This window comes from Vanessa atalanta, chromosome 5, assembly GCF_905147765.1.
Source record: "Vanessa atalanta chromosome 5, ilVanAtal1.2, whole genome shotgun sequence".
Classification (NCBI taxonomy): Eukaryota; Metazoa; Arthropoda; class Insecta; order Lepidoptera; family Nymphalidae; genus Vanessa; species Vanessa atalanta.
Window position 1 is genome coordinate 5073127 of NC_061875.1, and position 19786 is coordinate 5092912.

The window sequence follows — 19786 nt, forward strand, 5'->3', positions numbered from 1 at the left end:
ATATAAATAAAAAACGGAATATTATCAAAAATTAGATTAGATACTTCAATTTCCACTTTTTTCTATTGTGAGCTAATATGCACTAAAGTTGGATCTTTTTTTAGTTTTTTTACTAAAACTACACATTTAGGTTATCCGTTTTTGAATTGCATTTGTATTTATCAAATAAAGTTTAATAAGTAAGTATCTTATAAATTAAAGTAACAGTTTGTACATGTCCTTCGGCTTTTACGTAAGGTCAACTTTCTTTTGCAAGAGAAGGTTGGATATAATTCCACAAGACTCAACGTTTTTATTCAACGCGTGCAGGTTTCTTGTAATTAAGGACGTGAAATCTCAATTGTACTTGTCCGGTTTTGAACCAGAGACCTTCGGCTAAAATTCATGTGTCTAGACACTGGCCATTCTCGGCTCGATATCTTATATGTATTAATATTTAAGTTATAAGTAAATCATTTGTCGTCGGTTCTTCGTATTTCAGTTTCGATTTTTGTATCGTGTTATTAAAAAACTCTTAAACTTGTTCGGATACCTCTTTGGATACGGTAGTGCTATTCTGTAAGTAACGTATAATGTCAAAATGTAATATACGACATTGACTATAATAATGATAAAATTTATAGCATACACGTATCAAAACGGCGTTTGGTACGTAAGCCGGTCGGTCAGTAATCAACATTTCACTACTGAGATTCTTTTTTTTAGGTAGGTGGACGAGCAAATGTGCCACCTGATTTTAAGTGGCAACCGCCGCCCATAGACAATGGCGTTGATTAACCATTCTTTACCTGCCCAATGCGCCACTTACCTTGGGAACTAAGATATTATGTCTCTTTTGCCTATAGTTATACTGGCTCACTCACCCTCCAAAAAGGACAACAAGAATACTGTTTACTGCAGTTTGGCGGTAGAATATCTGATGAGTGGCTGATACCTACCCAGACCTACCTACCTAGCCCTGTTGCACAAAGCCCTATCAAGTAGAGATTCAAAGTTTATTATTATAATTTTTTGATCGGTAAATCAAATGTTATCCTAAATTAAAACGATTAAAAATGAAAAGTACTGTAGCGTTATATTTTAATATTTAAGTTATTTATTTATTTATTGAAAAAGTTACTCTTAAACTTCTTCTCCAGTTAATGTATTTTTTTCTAAATGCTTATGTTATGTTTAGTTACAATATAGGTTTTCCTTACTCGGTGATAGGGTTTCATCATATATTCTCTATTCTTGTGTTTCGGTTTGAAAAGTTAGTAAAGAAGTGTACCGATTGGCACAAGGGACATGATGTCTTAGTTTTAAGGATTGGTTAAAATTTCTTTCAGCACCGGTCTATGGGCAAGTGATCGACATTTGCACGTCCACGTCATAGATTAAAAAGAAAAGATAGTTTGTAGTTTAAGTTGTATTGTTGTTATATTGTTATTTATTGTGATGTATATTCTCCATTTTTTATTAAAATATGTTAATATTTTAGCGTACACATACCAAATTGAGAAGTCATTCGAAATTCATAGATATAAATACAATCTGGTTAGTAGTAGTTAGTGTATTTCAATTTGAAGGGTGAGCGGGACGAGAAAAATGTCATAGATTAGAGAGTTGAATGCGCATTGATTGTGAAATTTAAATTGTTGTTGTTGCCTATCTTGATCCATCGATAGGCTCATTTGCTCCTCTATCTTATTGTCAAAAATAAATAAAAGAGTTATCAAAGTACCAGTAGTAGCAGTATCAATACAATTACTATATCTAATTATACTTAGAAAGTTGTTTACAGCATTAAAAGTCCATTATTTTGTACAAATGTTTGCCGATCAAACAAATAGATACCCAGTTAATGGCATTGACGGACCATCAAACTGCGACGGACGATTAACCCAAATATTCAAACTCAGACTAAACATTTACATCGGTCGGTTTGCGTGGCCGTAACGAGGATTCGTTAGCTTACAAATGCATATTGTTTAAGTTATTTCGGTCAATATTGTGTACTATAATAGCGTGTAAACTTATAATCTTGTTAAATAAATCACATCAATAATGTCCCGCTAATTAACACACATATCGAGAACGACTAAATAGTCACTATTAAATATTTTACAGCTAAAGGAAATGGCGTATGTTTTAAGATACCAGTCGTACGTAACCGAATTTTTCATAAGTCAGTGTTTCGTTCCTTATATTTCGTAAAGTATCATTATTTATTTTACTTTTGTGAATATAACGCGGCCTAAATTATATATTTCGGTTCATGCAACTCTTGTATACATTATTTCATCCTATGACAGAAGGTTTATATCCAAACCGAAACAATCACAACAAATACAGAACAGTTGCAATACGATATAAATCACTCGGAGAGTTGGAAATGTTTTCTTATAGTAGTAACGTAAATCGTCAGGGTTGGTTGTGACGTACGTGATGACTGAAGACTGACGTGTGATAAGAAACAGCGAATACGTTGATTTTTTTTTAACCGAATATTCTATTGTGTTTTATATTTAAAACGAGCTACGCTCCGGTTTTGTTCCTAGTTCAGGTAAGCGTCATCCGACCACATAGAGTTTTGATTTCTTCTCAAAACAGGATTTTTTCACTACAATAAGAAATACAGTTTTATGATTAACAAAAGAAAGTGTGAAAGGTGCTTGGTATTTGAATGATGGAATATAAAATGCCGATAGAGTTTCAGCTCTTTAATATTTTATATATAAGTCAATTTGAGAAAACAGAAGTTAATTACTTCAGCAGTAGCTGCAGGACTTAAACTAAAGTATATAGAGAGAATTCACTGTATTTAAAATTACCTTAAATTGATTGATAGTTATACTAACCAAGCTAACCATGACTTGGATTAATTCACTGCCTTTTAAGTTTTAATCAATTTTTTTCCGGTTTACGCGACCGATCTTTACTCAAGTGTGAGGGATAACATAAGTGCCCCATGCGTATACTCTGTGCCCTTATATGACAGTGAGGGAATCCGATGCGATCGGCGATGCGTCAAGTACAGGATTAACTACTTTGCTTGATTACAAAGTGCTATACTCCAATTTTTCTGTCCTATATCTCTTTACCGGTATCTATGTCCTGTATCTCTTTACCGGTAAAATATGAGCGAATTGAAATTGCGACTCAATGGGGGTAATACTACGAATATTTAGGCCACTGTTGCATACGGTCACGATTATGTGAATACATAAAAATCCAGCCTTAAAGTCATTTGATGTTTTTTAATACTACTATTTTTTTATTTCTTTTTATTATTTTTAAATATTCTCTACTGGAAATAAGGTTAAACTTTAAGATTGAACGGAGATTTGTAATAATAACTTAACATAAATTCTAATTCTTGCTCTTCAGAACAGTCGCTCTAACAGCCAGATGTCAATGAGCGTAAAATACGAATAAAAATTTCAACCGAAAAATAAATTTTGGTAGGCTTAATATCTTAGAAACATTTAGAAATGCGTGGCGAGGATTTTAACAATGTGTGAACAATGTTTGTTCTAGATAAGTAGGTGTTACAGTTGTGATAGCCCAGTAGTCAGAAGTCGTAAACCTTAACAGACGAATATGAATTCAAATACACCGTGAGAAAACCTGCACGTGGCAGATGAAAATTTACTATATGTGTCCACTAAACCACATAAGAGCAGCGTCGTAAAGTAAGTTCCAATCCATCTCAGTGCATCATATGTAGTCTGCACTTTACTTAAGATATCAAGGCTATATGACTATGGCGTCAAAAGGGGACAAAAAAGGGGACCGAATGTCAGTGATACTTTTCTATTATAATTTAACCCATTGGAGACGTTTCATTGAATTGCTTATTTGAAATAAATGATTAAACTAATATATATAAATATCTAAAATATATAGGTAGAAGATACAAGGCGTTTTGGAGAAGGTTTTACGATATTATATTATTATTTATGTAGATGTGTTTCGCAATTTTACTCGTTTTAAATTTAGACTATTGACGTGACAAGCAAGAAATTAATTTTCTTCAAAAATATTAATAGTAATATTACATTGATTGAAATCCGCTTTTATGTGAGAACAATAGTTGTTATTTTTATAACTGCTGTTTATTCGTCTGTCGTTTGATGTTTTAAATGTTTCAAATAATTTGGCATGAGATGATAGAGCAGAAAGATAGACGCTTTAACGGCGTTCCTCAAAAGATTGGCACGTTATAAATTGCAAGCGTTTAAATATAGACCCATTGACATTATACAATAACAATGAATTTTAATTCAATTGTCGAATATACGTGAGTATTTAATTTTTTAATAATCGTATTATGGAAAAATATGTCCGAGTAAATATACTAGCAAATGCTAGTGTTTCTATTTCCTATTTGCTATGCAAAATGTGCTCAAGGGCCTGTTTTGTTGATATTTTTCATTTGAGAATTGTAAATAACAATATCTTTATAAAATATATTTGGATCGTGCCGTGCAGAAATGTTCAGAAATGTTTCTGTGCAGTAAGAAAACCACGGAACCTATTAAAAATTATTAAGATTAAAAAATAAATCCATTTGTATAGTGACATTAGAGGTACTTGTTATATGTTATGAAATATTATCACTATAAAAATGACTTTTTCTTTAAAATCTTGATAACTTTTGGTTAAGTGTCATGTTTATTGGAATATGTATGCCTCGTTTGTCTATTATCTTGATATAAGATCAGGATATCGGGTCGAATGTCCCGAGGTCCCCGGTCAAATTCTAGCCGATAAAAAGTTATTAAGATTTTCTATAGAAATTTTGAGTGAAAAGCCTGGAGTCTGAAGAGTTGAAAGTTGAATGTGTGTAATGCTGTTGGTAATGCGTCTGAACTCTTTCTGGTCTTGTCGGATTTGCCGTCCCGGATATGAGAGTGAGGGAATAGAGAGTGCACCTGCGTTTGCGCATACAATTGTGCACTATAATATATCCATCGTAGTTGGCTAGTCTCCCTTGACTGTGGCCGCCATGGAACTTGGTCAGCATGACATCATTATCATATATCTGAACAACAGTAAAATAAACTTTATTCAAGTAAGTAATTATTTTAAAAACTTTGAAATTATCATTGAGAAGCCGATTATACCGAGAAGAATCGCCAGGAAACTCAATACTTGTAAAATGTTTATTATTGCGCGTGCAATACACACGAGTTGCGTGCGGGTATTTTGACACGAACGTTGAGACGAATAAAGGCTGGTCTTACGCCCTGTATCGACTAAAGTTGACAAAGGTGTAAAGGTTTCGTTAACCAATAAAATATCGTTATTCCTACATATTTTCCATTTGCTCAAGTACACCTTTTTTTTTTTTTTTTTTTTTTTTTTTTTTTTTTTTTTTTTTTTTTTTTTTTTTATTGCCCGGGAGGGCAAATGACTCTGCTCCACCTGATGGTAAGTGGTAGTAGAGTCCAAACGCGACGACGGCTAGTGCAGTTGGGAAAGGTGATCTGCTCTAGCCGCCCCCGCCTTGCCGGCCCGCAAGATGCCTCTTCACGCCTCGCTTGAAGGAACCCAGGTCAGAGGAGGGGAATACGTGCGCTGGTAAAGAATTCCATGTTTTGGAAGTGCGACAAAGAAAAGAGTTGCCAAATTTCTTTGTACGCGATGGAATTGATGTCACAGTTAGGCGGTGACATCGAGAACCAGCACGCGTGGACTTGTGAAGGAAAGGGGAAGCAGGAATAAGGGAGAATAGTTCCTCTGAGCATTCGCCGTGACACATTCGATAGAAAGCGCTGAGTGCCGCTATCTCTCGACGCAATTGTAATGGCTCGAGGGTGTTGGTGACCTTTACATCGCCAATAATGCGAACCGCACGTCGCTGCAACCGATCCAAGGCCTCCAGTAGGTACTTAGCGGAGCCATCCCAGAGGTGCGAGCAATATTCAACGCAGGACCGTACCTGTGTTTTATACAGCAGGAGCAGTTGAGCAGGCGTGAAAAAACGCCGCACCTTGTTCAGGACTCCGAGTTTACGTGAGGCTGTTTTTATAACAGCCTCGATGTGATCCTTTGGATTGAGGTCGCACCGAACGTCGATTCCCAGTATGGCGACTTTGCTATGTATCTCCAGCGTGGTGCCACAGAGGGAAGGAGGAGGGGAAAATGGTGACTTTTTCGCTGTGAGAGCGCACACCTGTGTTTTCTTGGCGTTAAACTCAACAAGATTGTCAGAGCCCCATTTGGCGATGAGTCCTAACGTCCTATCGAGCTCAACAACAAGATCCCTCCGTCTCTCCTCAGTTTCCGCCCGTCCAGCCGCTGCGCGTCCGTGGTATCCCCCGTGCACTGTACTGTCATCTGCATAGCAATGTATGTTCCCGAGAGAGAGCATATCATTGATATGCAGAAGAAAGAGCGTGGGGGATATCACAGACCCCTGGGGGACTCCAGCATTCACTACATGGGATTTTGAAGCGCAACCATCAACTAGAACGCGAAGGCTGCGCTTGTGTAGGAAGCTAGCAATCCAGGTGCAGAGCTGAACCGGCAGACCGTATGCCGGCAGCTTGGAGAGAAGACTTCTGTGCCAGACTCTGTCGAAAGCCTTGGAGATATCGAGGCTGACGGCCAACGACTCTCCACGCTTATCGATAGCTTCACCCCAGAGGTGTGTTACGTACGCTAGAAGATCACCTGTGGACCGTTTTGGTCGAAACCCGTACTGACGATCATTAATTAGACAGTGATCTTCTAGGTAATGGATCAGTTGGTTGTTTAAGATCCGTTCCATCACCTTACAAAGAACTGAGGTGATAGCTATTGGCCGATAATTTGCCGGGTCAGATCGATCCCCTTTTTTGGGAACCGCTTGCACATTAGCTTCTCTCCAAGAATCCGGCACACATCCTGTAGAAAGAGACAGCTGGAACAGGCGCGTTAACACAGGAGACAGCTCCGCTGCACACTTCATCAGCACTATGGCTGGTATTCCATCGGGACCGCTAGCTTTCCGCACATCAAGTGATTGTAGCTCTGCACGTACATCACGTTGCCTGATTTTGATGTCAGGCATCGTGTAGCCACATGAAGGAATTGTTGGTGGCAGCGCACTACAATCATTGATTACGGAATTATCCGCAAAGAGTTTTGCCAGAAGATCAGCTTTCTCCTGCGGACTGTGAGCTAGCGATCCGTCCGGATACCTGAGCGGTGGCAGCGAAGGTTGACAGAAATTGCTTTGCACAGATTTGGTCAGACGCCAGAAGCTACGGGAGCCTCTAGGATGTGAAATAAGGTCATGGCCAAACCGCGCAATGCGCTGTGCATCCGCTCTTGTGTATGCCTTCCTACAAGACTTGGAAGTTTTATTGTAGGTTGCTTTCAGTGAGTCAATGTTAGATGCCCCACTAACGCAGCCATTGATCCACGCGCGATATGCCGCCTGCTTAGAAGACACAGCATCGGCACATTCGCGAGTGAACCAACGGTTACGCGTACCCTTACTGGCGAGGTCTGAGTTAGGAATGTAGTATTCCATCCCCAACAGGATCTCACCAGCAATAGCAGCGGCGCTAGCTGTCGGGTCATTCTCACTGAAGCAACGCTCCTTCCAAGGGACTGACGCATAGTAATCGCGCAAACCGTCCCAATCTGCCGACTTATAGTGCCAAATGCGACGTTTGCTTACCGTTGGTGGCGGCAGCTTGGCCTGTGGCACTTTGGTAGATATCAGGCAGTGATCCGAAGAACCAAGTGGAGCCCGAACCTCAACCTGATATTCCACCGGGTGGCTAGTCAGCAGAAGGTCCAGTAGGGAAGGCGCTTGCCCGTCAATGTCTGGGATCCTGGTGGGCTGATCAACCAACTGGGTCAAGTCATGCGTGAGAGCGAAAGCATGGGCAGTCCTTCCCGCATGGTCAGTTTTGGAGGACTTCAACCATGATTCATGGTGAGCGTTAAAGTCCCCCAAAAACACCAGTTCCGCGTTAGGAAACTGCTCTTGCGCAGCATCTGCCACCCGACTAAGATGGTCAAATAGTTGGCTTGTCTCCAAGTCACCATTGTGGGATCTGTAGAGGCACACGTAGACCCGACTCTGACGAACCAAGTCCACACGTACCACTAACAGGGAGAAGGAAGGGTCCTCCAAGCAGCGCAGACGGTGACAACAAACATCCGTCCTGACGAACAAGCATACTCCGGCTTTCGCTTTGAAGGATTCTTCAAGCATGTAGCCGGGATAATTAAGGTAGCCGGTATCGACAGGACGGAGTATTTGAGTCTCCGTCAGAAACAACATTGCTGGCCGTGCTGTCTCGAGATGGTGGTGGACAGCATTGAGGTTAGCGTGGAGTCCACGGATGTTAACGAACTCAACCTCAAACAGCGTGGGAATGGTGGGGGTGTGCACCGCTGTACGACCGTCATTTCTTTTATGCACTGTCATGGATAGGGGGAAAAAAGAGGAAGAGACGTGAAGCGAGCGATGCGTTGCCACGATAAGGACGGTCAAAGTGTGGAGCTGTGTTTCCCCAATAAGTTGCCAGAAGAGAAAATAAACTGACCCGCCGGGCGGAAGGGCCCCCGAACCCTCCCGGTAGTGGCCGCCGGGACCCCACCGTCCGGTCACCAACCGGCACGACGGTCCACACCGGGATTATGCGTGGCCTGGTGGGGCAGCCTCGCGAGCTGGTTAGGAACGCTTGGGCCCCTGTACTCTGCCACGGGCGGCCAGCGGAACAACCGTTTCTACGGGTCTCCCTGACCGGCGGGTCAATATACTTTCCTCCAGCATTGGTTCAACAGCAACATCCACCGGACCAACACTTATCGCGACAATGCGCGCTCGGGCACTGGCTGTACGCCGGCTGATCTCGAAACGCGGCTGCAAGCAGCCACTTCACGAGTGTTTCACCATGCGTACGGTGGTAACAAGCCAGGCGGATGATTGACATCCTACCACCAGATGAGCAGATGGTCGCTCAGATGTCCCTTAGTCGCCTCTTACGACACCCATGGGAGAGAGAGGGGCAGTGAATTGTATTCTTACTCCGTCACTGCACGGAAACAACCTTCGTGCTCTTCGCCCACTTTTGGTGGACCTCGGGCTTTAACTTCAGTATTTTATATATACTATTATGCCTTTAAAGCGCTAACAAAGAATAAATGAGAAGAAAAAAAAAACATAAATTTAGGTATTTTTTTTGTAATAATAATGGTACAGTATATTGTAAATTATAATATTTTTAAAGATTATGTAACCATTACGTCATTGTAATTATGATTATTATCTCGAACTAGTCAATTCCCACGAAAAAGAATATCAGTATAAATATAACTAAATTTTAAATAAACAATATAAAAGTTTACTAATGGGTGAACAAACTCTAAAGTCACCATAAAAGACGATCGTAAAATGATCAAACGCATTAAACGACATTAATTTTTATAATAATAAGATTAAAAGTATAGATGCATCAAAATATCGAATCAAAAGTTGATTTATAACATTTATGTGAGTTACGAAGTAAGTTCTTATAGAACGACAGCGAACTGCTATTATTGGCACATTGGACCTTTGTTAATGAATAGTTAGTTTAATTTACAGTGCCAATGATTATTATGGTACTCTTTCCATGTGAATATTGAAAACGCTTTCTTGTGCTAATTAGTAATAAGTATTTCCTACTTTTACTTTATTTAGGGTCCTGATTTGGCCTTAAAAATTCACTAATAATACTAAGTGACTAGTCACTACCAGTAATTAAAACTATACTCAATTAGCTTGTAACTTATTACTTTTGTTTTTATTACTTTTAATAAGTTAATGTCTATCTTGGAGAATTTAATTCGTTAAATACTTGATGACGAAAACAGAATTGACGTTAACATTGACCATGATTTAAACAATTTTGATCGCAATCACAAACTGACAATCGTTTCTCAATTAAATTGTAATATGTTTCAATTCACTCATTCATTGCATTCAATTTAAAAGCGTTCTATTAAAAATATACGATAACTTTGAATAGCTGAGAATATTCGGGGTTACGCTGTACCTATCGATGTTTTACAATAGAATTCGGTTTACACATACTTGTATTTATTAATATTATTTTTACGTGGGTTGTCGGCGTATCGAAACGAACGGCGTGATGTTTAAAATTATGGTTTATAAAGTTATTAAATTTACGATAATGGCGTTCATGCCATTAACGATCGGAAGTTAAAATGTTCACCTGTTTTGTTCGATAGCTAATAGATATTATGATAGATTACCTCTTCTCGAAGTTTTACATTTCACCTTAAAAAACACAAATAAAATAACGTTGCTAAAACCAAACACTGAGTAATGCTAGTCAAAGAAAAGCATGTTTCACACGGCATAGTTTGATCACTAATAGAATTATGTACCTATTTATTAGTTCTAACTCTACTCGAGTTGGAGAAAAATCTGTCAAAAATTGTTACCATTACACCTCGAAGTGAGAGTTTTGGTTTTATGTTTATATTTAGCTTGTATTGTTTGTTGATTTAATTTTGTATAAAGCGTGCCAAGGTTTGCCATTCAGCATGAAATTTAAAGCCCATTTCTTTGGCTTAAACCGTCGCAACATTATATTATGATATTTGATCGTCGTCATAGTTTCCATTACAATGTTATATTCGTTGAAAAAGCAAAATGTTTTTCCCAAAATGACCTATAAAGTAAAATAATGCGTATAGGTATTTTTTAAAAAATATTTGATATACCTTTTTTTATTTAATTGATGAGATACATTAAAAAAAACATTTAGATCGTATTACGCTGCGCATACTTATCGAAAACTAGAATATTAAAGCATTAAAGACACGCCCACAGTGTTCATTCTATTTAAAGGTACTCGCTGAGACTTTATTAATACAAATTGCAGTTATTTTTAGAAGAACTTCATTAAATTATGGATACATAGTTTTGTTTTTCATTGTTTTTAGAAAAATATTTTTAGTTTATCATTCCCACGTTTATCATTGTTATTCTAACTGTTATATAAAAAAAAGAGTGCGTTAATCAATGTGTTTTTTGAAAAGAATAATCAATTTAAATATAGCGACAATTGGAAAAAATATATTTATCTATGTTAATAATGCCATTGATGTAAAAATGTTTTTATATTTTCTCCTGTGAGAGGAGAGTTGCTCCGTGAACTATATCTATGAAAAAAAAAACTGCGTAAAATATTGACAAGCTCACAAATTATCAAACAGTTTTACATAAACATTTATATATAATAACGGCAGCTATTTCCAGGCATTATTAAGTTCCTCCAAATTAGAATGATACATTTCTGAATTTTGCAAAAATCTCGAGTGGCTTACAATCCGCTATCGCAGGAATATTTACATTATTTCCCTTATCTGTATACTGTTTCATTCAAATACACCTTTCTATCTAAAGTAGCATTTTAAATTCCCTCAAGACTCGCACGATCTTACTCCACGATCTGATAAAAGTGTTGTCATTGAAACTCCTTCTCACTCCTCTTTTTATACGAAATCCCATCCATTAAATATTTAAAAAAAATGTTTCGAATTGTACACCTTACCGCTATAATTGTCTGCAATATATCGCTCTCTTAGTGATAATACCGCCTTTAGTAAAAACCATTACTTTTATTATTTGTTTATATTTTGTTTGTTTGTATGTTTTTGTACTATTTTGGTATATTATACTCTATTCTATTATCAAAAACTCAAGCAAATCAAATCCATTTCATGTGCTAAATCACCTCTTTACGGTATTATAATATTAAAATGTAGGTATTTAGTTTCGAGCTCCATGTAAACTAATGTTATCTTTAGATCCACATAATAACAGCAATTCTATGCAACGAGACAGGTTATAAGTATTTTTAACCTCTATTAGTGAGGCGACCTTGTATGTATTCTTGTGTTGGAACAATTTGAAAAAATATATAATATTAGTTTTCTGAAAAGTATGTTAATTGAGTACTTATCGTGTTGTAAAAATAAAAGAAGCGTTTTTTTTAATTGTATTGAATATGTGTATATTGTGGTTTGAAATTAAGGTTCTCAATATGAAACCGGCCTGATATCACTTTGTTTTTCGCTTTTTTTCTACAAAAATCAGCATCTAACTAACGGACAATATGTCCATTGAATTAAATTGAAATTCCAACATTTAATGAAGTATTACCTTTATTTATTGATAGCCTTAAAATAATAGATTAATCATATGAGGTAGAGTAAAAGCTAGCACTTGTTTGGCAATAAATAATTTAATCTAAGGAGTAATACTCCTTAGCATAGAAAAGAAACTCGGCGGGCTATTATTATGTCAGACCTGTCTGCGACTTGATCGAGGAATCGCCAGGAGTGTATTAAAATAAACTCCGGGCTAAAGTTTTTAATATTAAAATTATTATGTCATAAATTATTGGCGTTACAACTTATTTTTTATTATCAGGAGATAATACTGACATCTCTAAATATTATATTTTAAGATTATTTTGGTGATTTTTCTGAGGGTCGAGTAATTTTTCCAAACATTGAAAACATCCAAACAAACAACACTCGATCACTTCATACAAAATTGTCACTTTTATTTGTTTGGAATTTGAGAACGAGTTGAAATGTAAACAAAGGATCTTTTGAATTTTCAAGAGTTTTCGTAATTGCAATGCCATTTTCTGTGTAAAATAACGTATATTTTTTTACAATTTTACATAAACAGCAATGAAGCAAAGATTTTATTTTATTTTTTTAACTCGCAATAATGGACCAATTAATCGTTCTTGCATACCTTCTTCTAATGTTTTACGATATAGCAACCCTATTTTAAGTGCCCGTCCTTAGTGTACAGGAAATATTGGTACTAAGTAGTGGCGGGAAATTGCTTCCGATAAGTCATCTTGCCTAGTCTTTAGTCGAGCTAGTTATATTTCTGTAGAGCTATTGTAAACACAAATTAGAAAACCAATGCTGAACTAAAGCGAAATATTTTAAAATACTTAGAACTTATTTTACCACAATCATTACATTTGACTGTTCTTCTTGCACTATTAGAAAAGAGTTTCACTGGTGTTATAATAAATTTTTAGACAACAAATTCCAAAATTCAATTATTGGCTCATACCAACGATTCCTTCGCTCGGGATTAGATAGACCAAAGATTCGATCAAGGTCAACAGAACAATGTGCTAATAGACAACGTACGTTGAGCGTAAACTGTTTCTAACGACATTTTAAGTATTCATAAATAAATCGAATCGGTTTTCACTTAAACATAGTTTAATCAAGGTGAATAAAAATAAAACGTAGATGTTTACGGGTTCAAATTCAGAGCATCACTAAGTTTTTATCTAGATACTTTGTATTTATTAATTTTGCATTAAGTGTATTCGAGTATGATTCGTGGGTATTTCGGCTGTTACCCTTTTCCTTAGCAGTAGAGGAGACCTTTGCAAAATTCATTTGTTGATTTTTTGACAGTTTTTACATGGTGACACTATTTTGATATAGGCACCAGTTTATGAAGGTATATTAAAGCTGTGCTATTGCCTAAATCATAATAATTTGCTATGTATTTTGTGATCATTACCTACGTCTGATGGTAGTGACTTCAAGCGGGAAAACTCGGAACTTTACAACCGATACCAAAATACACTCGTTGGTAAATCTGAAAAAAAATCCAATGAAGCAAATTAGATGGCGTCGCGCACGTTTTTTGCGTTAGAAAACATTTTAGATTTGTGGTAAATAGAAGTTATAAAAAACTTTGCTTAACTTAGTAGTACGGCCAACTTATAGAGGCATAATATAATTCTATTGAAACTTAAAAATATTCAGTTTTGTTAAATAAAAGAAAGTATGAATATATCAATATGGATGAATTAATATGTATTCAATTGTATTGTTGGTTTAAAATTTACATTCATCTTAACTACAGTTGAATAATAATTAAAGTCTAAATTGTTTTTTCGATGAAAATTGCTCGTTTTTGTTCGTATTGAATGCAATCTCGCATCGTTCATCAGATTGAGCCATGACCTCGTAGTTTTCGTAGTATCACCAGTTTTTATACTCTATTCCCTTACTCTCATAAACCGATGGGTCGGCAAATCTGACCGGAAAGAGCTTAGGGAAAGACCAAAGGCTTTACATGCTTACCGAGGTACGGGATTCTATTTATAGATTACGAATTTCAGGCTACTATTGAGTATTTTTCACCAAAATAAATAATACTTTTTATTGCCTCGACTCGGAATTTAACCCCAGGACCACGAAATTTGCAGCCAGTTAATAAGCTACCCACTAAAACAAAGAAGCAGTCATAATATAATTATATATTTACCAAAACTCCACTTGTAGTTGATGTTCTACATTCTCGCTACATTTATCAGTAGCAGCTGGCGGCTTAATGCGATTGTGTACAAGCGAGCTAGGTATCCGACTTCCGAGGGACCATAATTAGTGACCTACTTTTGTAATAAGGCAATACTCTATTTCGCTTCGCTTATTTATAGGGGTAGTTATCGTCATAAACAATTCTCAAATAAATGAGACGTTAGAAGTTTTGATACATCATTTGAGGTTCATAGAGCTTGATATAATCGTTTTCTCGGTAAAAATGTTTTTACAATTAAATGCTCAATATTAATTAAATAATAATTGTAATTCAAAATAATTTTAGGTCTTCTTGGTGAAGAACCGTATAATGCAGATTTGTAATTTTGGAGGTGTACATTATTGTATATACCCTTTTTTATAAAAAATACAGTTAAATGGACAAAAACAAGAGCGCATTGATTCGTAAAAATGATAATGTTACTGTCGCGTTCATGAATTTCCTCCAACGCATTCAAGTTTTGTTTCGATGTTGGCTTTTACTATTAAAGACGAGAGAGACGAGAGACGATATTACTACAAGTCTTGAAGACTTGTCCACCAATATCCACGTGATCTTTTAAGTTTCGTCTTACTATGTATAGTATAGAACCAACTGTCATCGTTCTACTGCTGAAGAGCTGAGAAGTCTTTGATCTCACCAGCACGCTGCTCGAATACGAGTTTGGCCAATGCACATATGGCAGAATTTCATACATCACGTGATGATGACTTGTAGTAAAATTCACACGTTCTTTAATGTTTTGTCTTACTAAGTATTGCATAGAAACAGCCAATAATGTTCCATTGCTGAAGAGCTGAGAAGTCCGAGAGCTCACCAGAACGCTGCTCTAATGCGATTTTAGCCGATGTACATGTGGCAGAGTTTCATCAGATTCCCTAACAATGTTTTCTTACATTGCCGAGTACGAGATGAATAATTATAAACATAGATTAATCACTTGAATAATCTTTGATTTTAATCCACGATCTTCTCTTAACAATCAAGTGTTATATTCTTTGGGTCATCTCCGTTAAAATATTTGTTGCCACTACCAGCTATGAGACTGTTTGTAAATTGGTTAAAAGATTTGATGTTTGGTATCTGGACGAAATATTACTTTTTCTACCATTGATAAAGAATTGTATATCAGTTTACTAAAGGTCGCTAAATTAACAAATTCAATACATAATTCTTCCGTATTTTCAGTTAAATTTCATAGTTATTGCACATATTTATTAATAATACCAGTAAAACGGTCAACGGTTTTTAAACGTATCTTAGATAATAACACAATCTAGTCTGCGGTATGCGAATGACAGATAAATTTATTAAGTTTTAATGAAGACATTCTAGATATTGAACAAGAACGAGGGTTAAGCTTAATTGAGTTTGCTCTCCGAACATTTCACTTTTAATTAGTTTCCTAACAACATAATTAATTACGATATTAAAAATGTATGTTATATGTGTTTATTTCATGTTATCGGGTTGTATTAGACTGTCGAGCGAAATTGTCTTATCAAACTTTTATATTGGATTAAACAATGTTTTGATTTGAAGCGTTAGCGTTTTTACAAGATAAAACTATTTTTTGCAATAAGTATAGCTATTCTCTAAGAAAAAATGCCAGTATAATTTACATTCACTACTTTTATTTAGGATTCCGGAAGTTGCGAATAGGTAGTTGAAGGTATGTGTAGTCCATTTCAACCCAAGAGTACAAAAGCGAAGTAAACAACATTTGACATAGATTTGACCGATACTAATTAATTAATTGGTCGAGAGCTGAATAATCAATGATATACATTAGGGATTTTCGAAAAAAAAGGCGTTTAATTTGTCAACAAAGGTGAAGAATTTGAACTGGAAGTGAAGTTAAAGTGGATATAAGTATTTAATAAAGACATATTACTCAAGATCTGTTAGTAGTCAATTAATTAATACGTAATAAGGTTTATTAACATTGTTACCTTCTTCGATTGGAATAGGCTGTAGTCAATTTTCGTTCTTGTCGATCCCTCACCAAATGAAAATCTGTGGAGTACCAAATATATTAATATAAATTACGATCAGCCACGAATAATTTTTTCCACTTTATTAAAATTAAAATTCCCACAACGTGGACAAGGCGGGACATGTAACGATGCATGTCTTTCGAACGTAAACAGACGGAGGTACGTACCAACCTACTAAGAAATTGCATAGGCGTAGAACACTATCTGTAGGTTCGCGAATCTAGTGAATACGCTGTCAGCTTATAAATAGACGTTGATGGAACAATGTTATTACGAGTAGCTATGTAAGCTAATTGATATTTTAACAGCAAATTGACTTTTATATTTCTTAGTGAAATAACTTGATCCTTAATTCAGCATTTTACCTAGATGTCCGAAAATCCACAACAGCGCGATTTTTAAGACATTTTCTGCCTCGCACAACCACTCTGTGGAACCAGCTTTCGCCGGCGGTTTTTCCGAACCGGTACGACTTGGGAACCTTCAAGAAAAGAGCGTACTTATTTCTTAAAGGCCGGCAAGGCAACTGCAAGCCTCCCGGTGTTGCAGATGGGCGGTGGTAGTCACTTTCCATCAGGTGAGCCTCGAACGATCTTTCCTAGTTTTCTTATATAATTTTATATAAATCATAAATAGTGTTTACTCGATGCCCAATGAAAAAATATCATAGAGAATCAATTTACCCGCCATGACGATTGTCTGTCGATGTTCATGTTGCCAGATTAAAAAGATAATATTATAATGATTAATAAACAAAGTGATAGATACTTGTCTTTAATATATAGATAATAATAATTCGTATAATATTTAACGTTAAATATTACATTCTAATTGAGTTTTACATTAGATAGCCGTAAACTCTAAGATTATAAGTCTTAAATACTTATATACTTAGTTGTTATACATGACAGCATTTAGGATAGCTGTGGACAAATCATACAAACGGGTAATTCATAACGTATAATTTATCTCTTCAACTTTAAGCCTTAATACAAAGTGTTAGCACAAAAGAGTAGTATTAAATTATTGTTTGTTTGTAAAAATGCCTACCTAATATTTAAGTGTCCCTAAATTACGTTGTCCTCATTATTGTTTTTTACGATGAATTTCAGTGTCAGTCAAAAATATCCTGAGAAAACTAGTAACTATTTTCCATTTTTTTTGTTAATAAAAGTGGCTAGCTTCGCCTTAAGATACTTGCACGAGATCGCCAATGTCCCGCTAATCATGGAACCTACATATATTATTTTTATGTCAAATACTAATTTAAATACTTTAATTATAGACACACGCATAATCTTGTAATCGGTCTATTCAACAAATTAACAAGTGAGAAGACCTTCAGGGGTTCAGCCTCCTAAAGGTTTATATTAACAAAGTATTTTTTGACCGCAACCGGATCGGACACGAATCACGAAAATCCAGATGTGGTTTGATCCGTCAATAGTCAAACACCATTTTTTTTTAAAAAGTGACGTCACGGAATGGTCCAATCAACTATGATATAAGATATTTTTCAACTATAAGTACCTACTATTTAAAAAAGTGTCGTAAATTTTAGATCTTTGCCTAAACATGATCGTAATTGTGTGAAGTTGATCGTATACATCTGTAACTGTGGGCTTATATGCTGCGTATGAGCACTTCCTACATTTTCGATTAATTACTTACGACTACATCATTTGATAGTGTGGTAAGAGCCTAATAGGCGGCTCGATGCTCTTGGCTCGCTGCTCTTAAAGTCTAGTACCATCGATGAGATAATTCTTAGTACAGAAGTAAATTTTTTGATTATCTTCTTAGAACCCACTTTTGGCATTGAGTAAAAGTCTATTTAATTAATATAAATATTGCAAGGAAAATTAAAAAAGTCTTGCTGGTGTTTCTATATCCTATGTAAAAACATTTTTAAAAAGCCAGTTAAAAATATATTTTACTAAAGTCTAATACTTACGGTCTTTAAAATATACGTAATAATAATTTTCCTTATAATTTCGATATCATTATTAATAATTTGTTTAATTTATTCTCAGTTATTAAATATATTAATTGCACTCAATATTTATAATAAGAGTAAATAATTCGAATTAGTCGAGAAAAAATTATGTGCACACTCGCCTAACTTTTACGTATATCTAATATAATTATTTCAAGCATTTAGTAACTGAAATAGAATTTAAACGCAAAATGTTTGTATTACAATATTTTATTATTTAGAAGTAAAAATCCAACATTTGAATCCGATTGTACACGTATAAAGTATCGTTCACGCTCCTACGTATTTCTCCGCCTTGCATTGCACTTCAGGCTCGCACACGGAACACCCGCGCCGGGTATTTAGGCAATTTGTAATATTATTGTTTTGTTCTTTGCAAGTGTATTATAATTATAAAGTTATTTTCCGTATTGTATTGTAGTTCTTTTCGGTTAATATGACTGACGCCGACGAAAAGGGGTTTCAGGTAATTTTTTTAGATTTACTAAGTAGATTTTGTCAATTTTTGTCAACTAATTGTACGTGTTATTCAAATACGTAAATATATTTATCATCACAGTATTCATTTATTATTGTTTAAATACTTCTTTCATATAAAATAATCTAGTTATCATTTTTGTTTTTTTTCCAAATATATAATATATGTGTTTCATTAATAGACTAGCATTTTTAATAGGTTTTTTAATTCAATTATAAATAAGATTTATACTATTTTATATACTTAATGGGTTGAGATTTCAATACTTTTTATAAAATTAATATCATATTTACACGGAAGCAAAAAATATCAAAAACATTATATCATGGGAAGTTTAGTTATTGTAAATGTTTAAACAACAATCATCTTAATATTGAACACATAAATATTTACCGAACAAGCAAGTCCTTATCCTTAATTAAATTTACAAATAATGAAAGTGTTTCCAAAACTTTATATTCAGATATAATAACTAATATCTTTATCGACGAGTCTAATAAGTACTGTTAATTTTTTTATTTCATACTGTGTACTTTGCGTCATAGCTTTTATTAATCTTAGTGTGCACCGAGTACTGGCGTTGCATCTGTGAGTATCAATCACCGTATAATTTTATGTCTTTTTATTTACAAGCTTTGAGCATTACATGTTATCCTATATGCACCCTCGAGACATATTAGTTATATATCATTAAACGATTGACAAAATGATTTATAACAGTCATTTTAAAACAATGTAAATGTATAAGAAGCTTGATATTTTATTTACTTAGGAATCCTAATTAACTATATATTAACTAATTTGAAAGTGAATTTGTTTGTTATGCTTTAAGATCTTAACTAGTCAATCGATCTTCATAAAATTTTGCATACATATTAGCAGGGATATAAATTCATAGGGCACAGTTAACACCTGGAAACAGGCATCTCCTCCCCGCGATA

General features: G+C 35.3%; 1 protein-coding gene across 5 annotated transcripts in view; it reads left to right on the forward strand.

The window, feature by feature from the left end:
* Positions 1-19786, forward strand: part of LOC125063927 (uncharacterized protein ZK1073.1) — a 45047-nt gene that overhangs the window by 6326 nt on the left and 18935 nt on the right. Inside the window, exon 1 of one of the 5 annotated variants that reach the window (XM_047670635.1) lies at positions 18679-18833. The exons of the other annotated variants lie outside the window; for them this stretch is intronic. Coding sequence (XP_047526591.1) covers positions 18804-18833 — 30 coding nt within the window. The 5' untranslated portion in view covers positions 18679-18803. Of the gene's footprint in view, positions 1-18678; positions 18834-19786 lie in introns of those variants that run through there. 5 annotated transcript variants of the gene reach the window in all.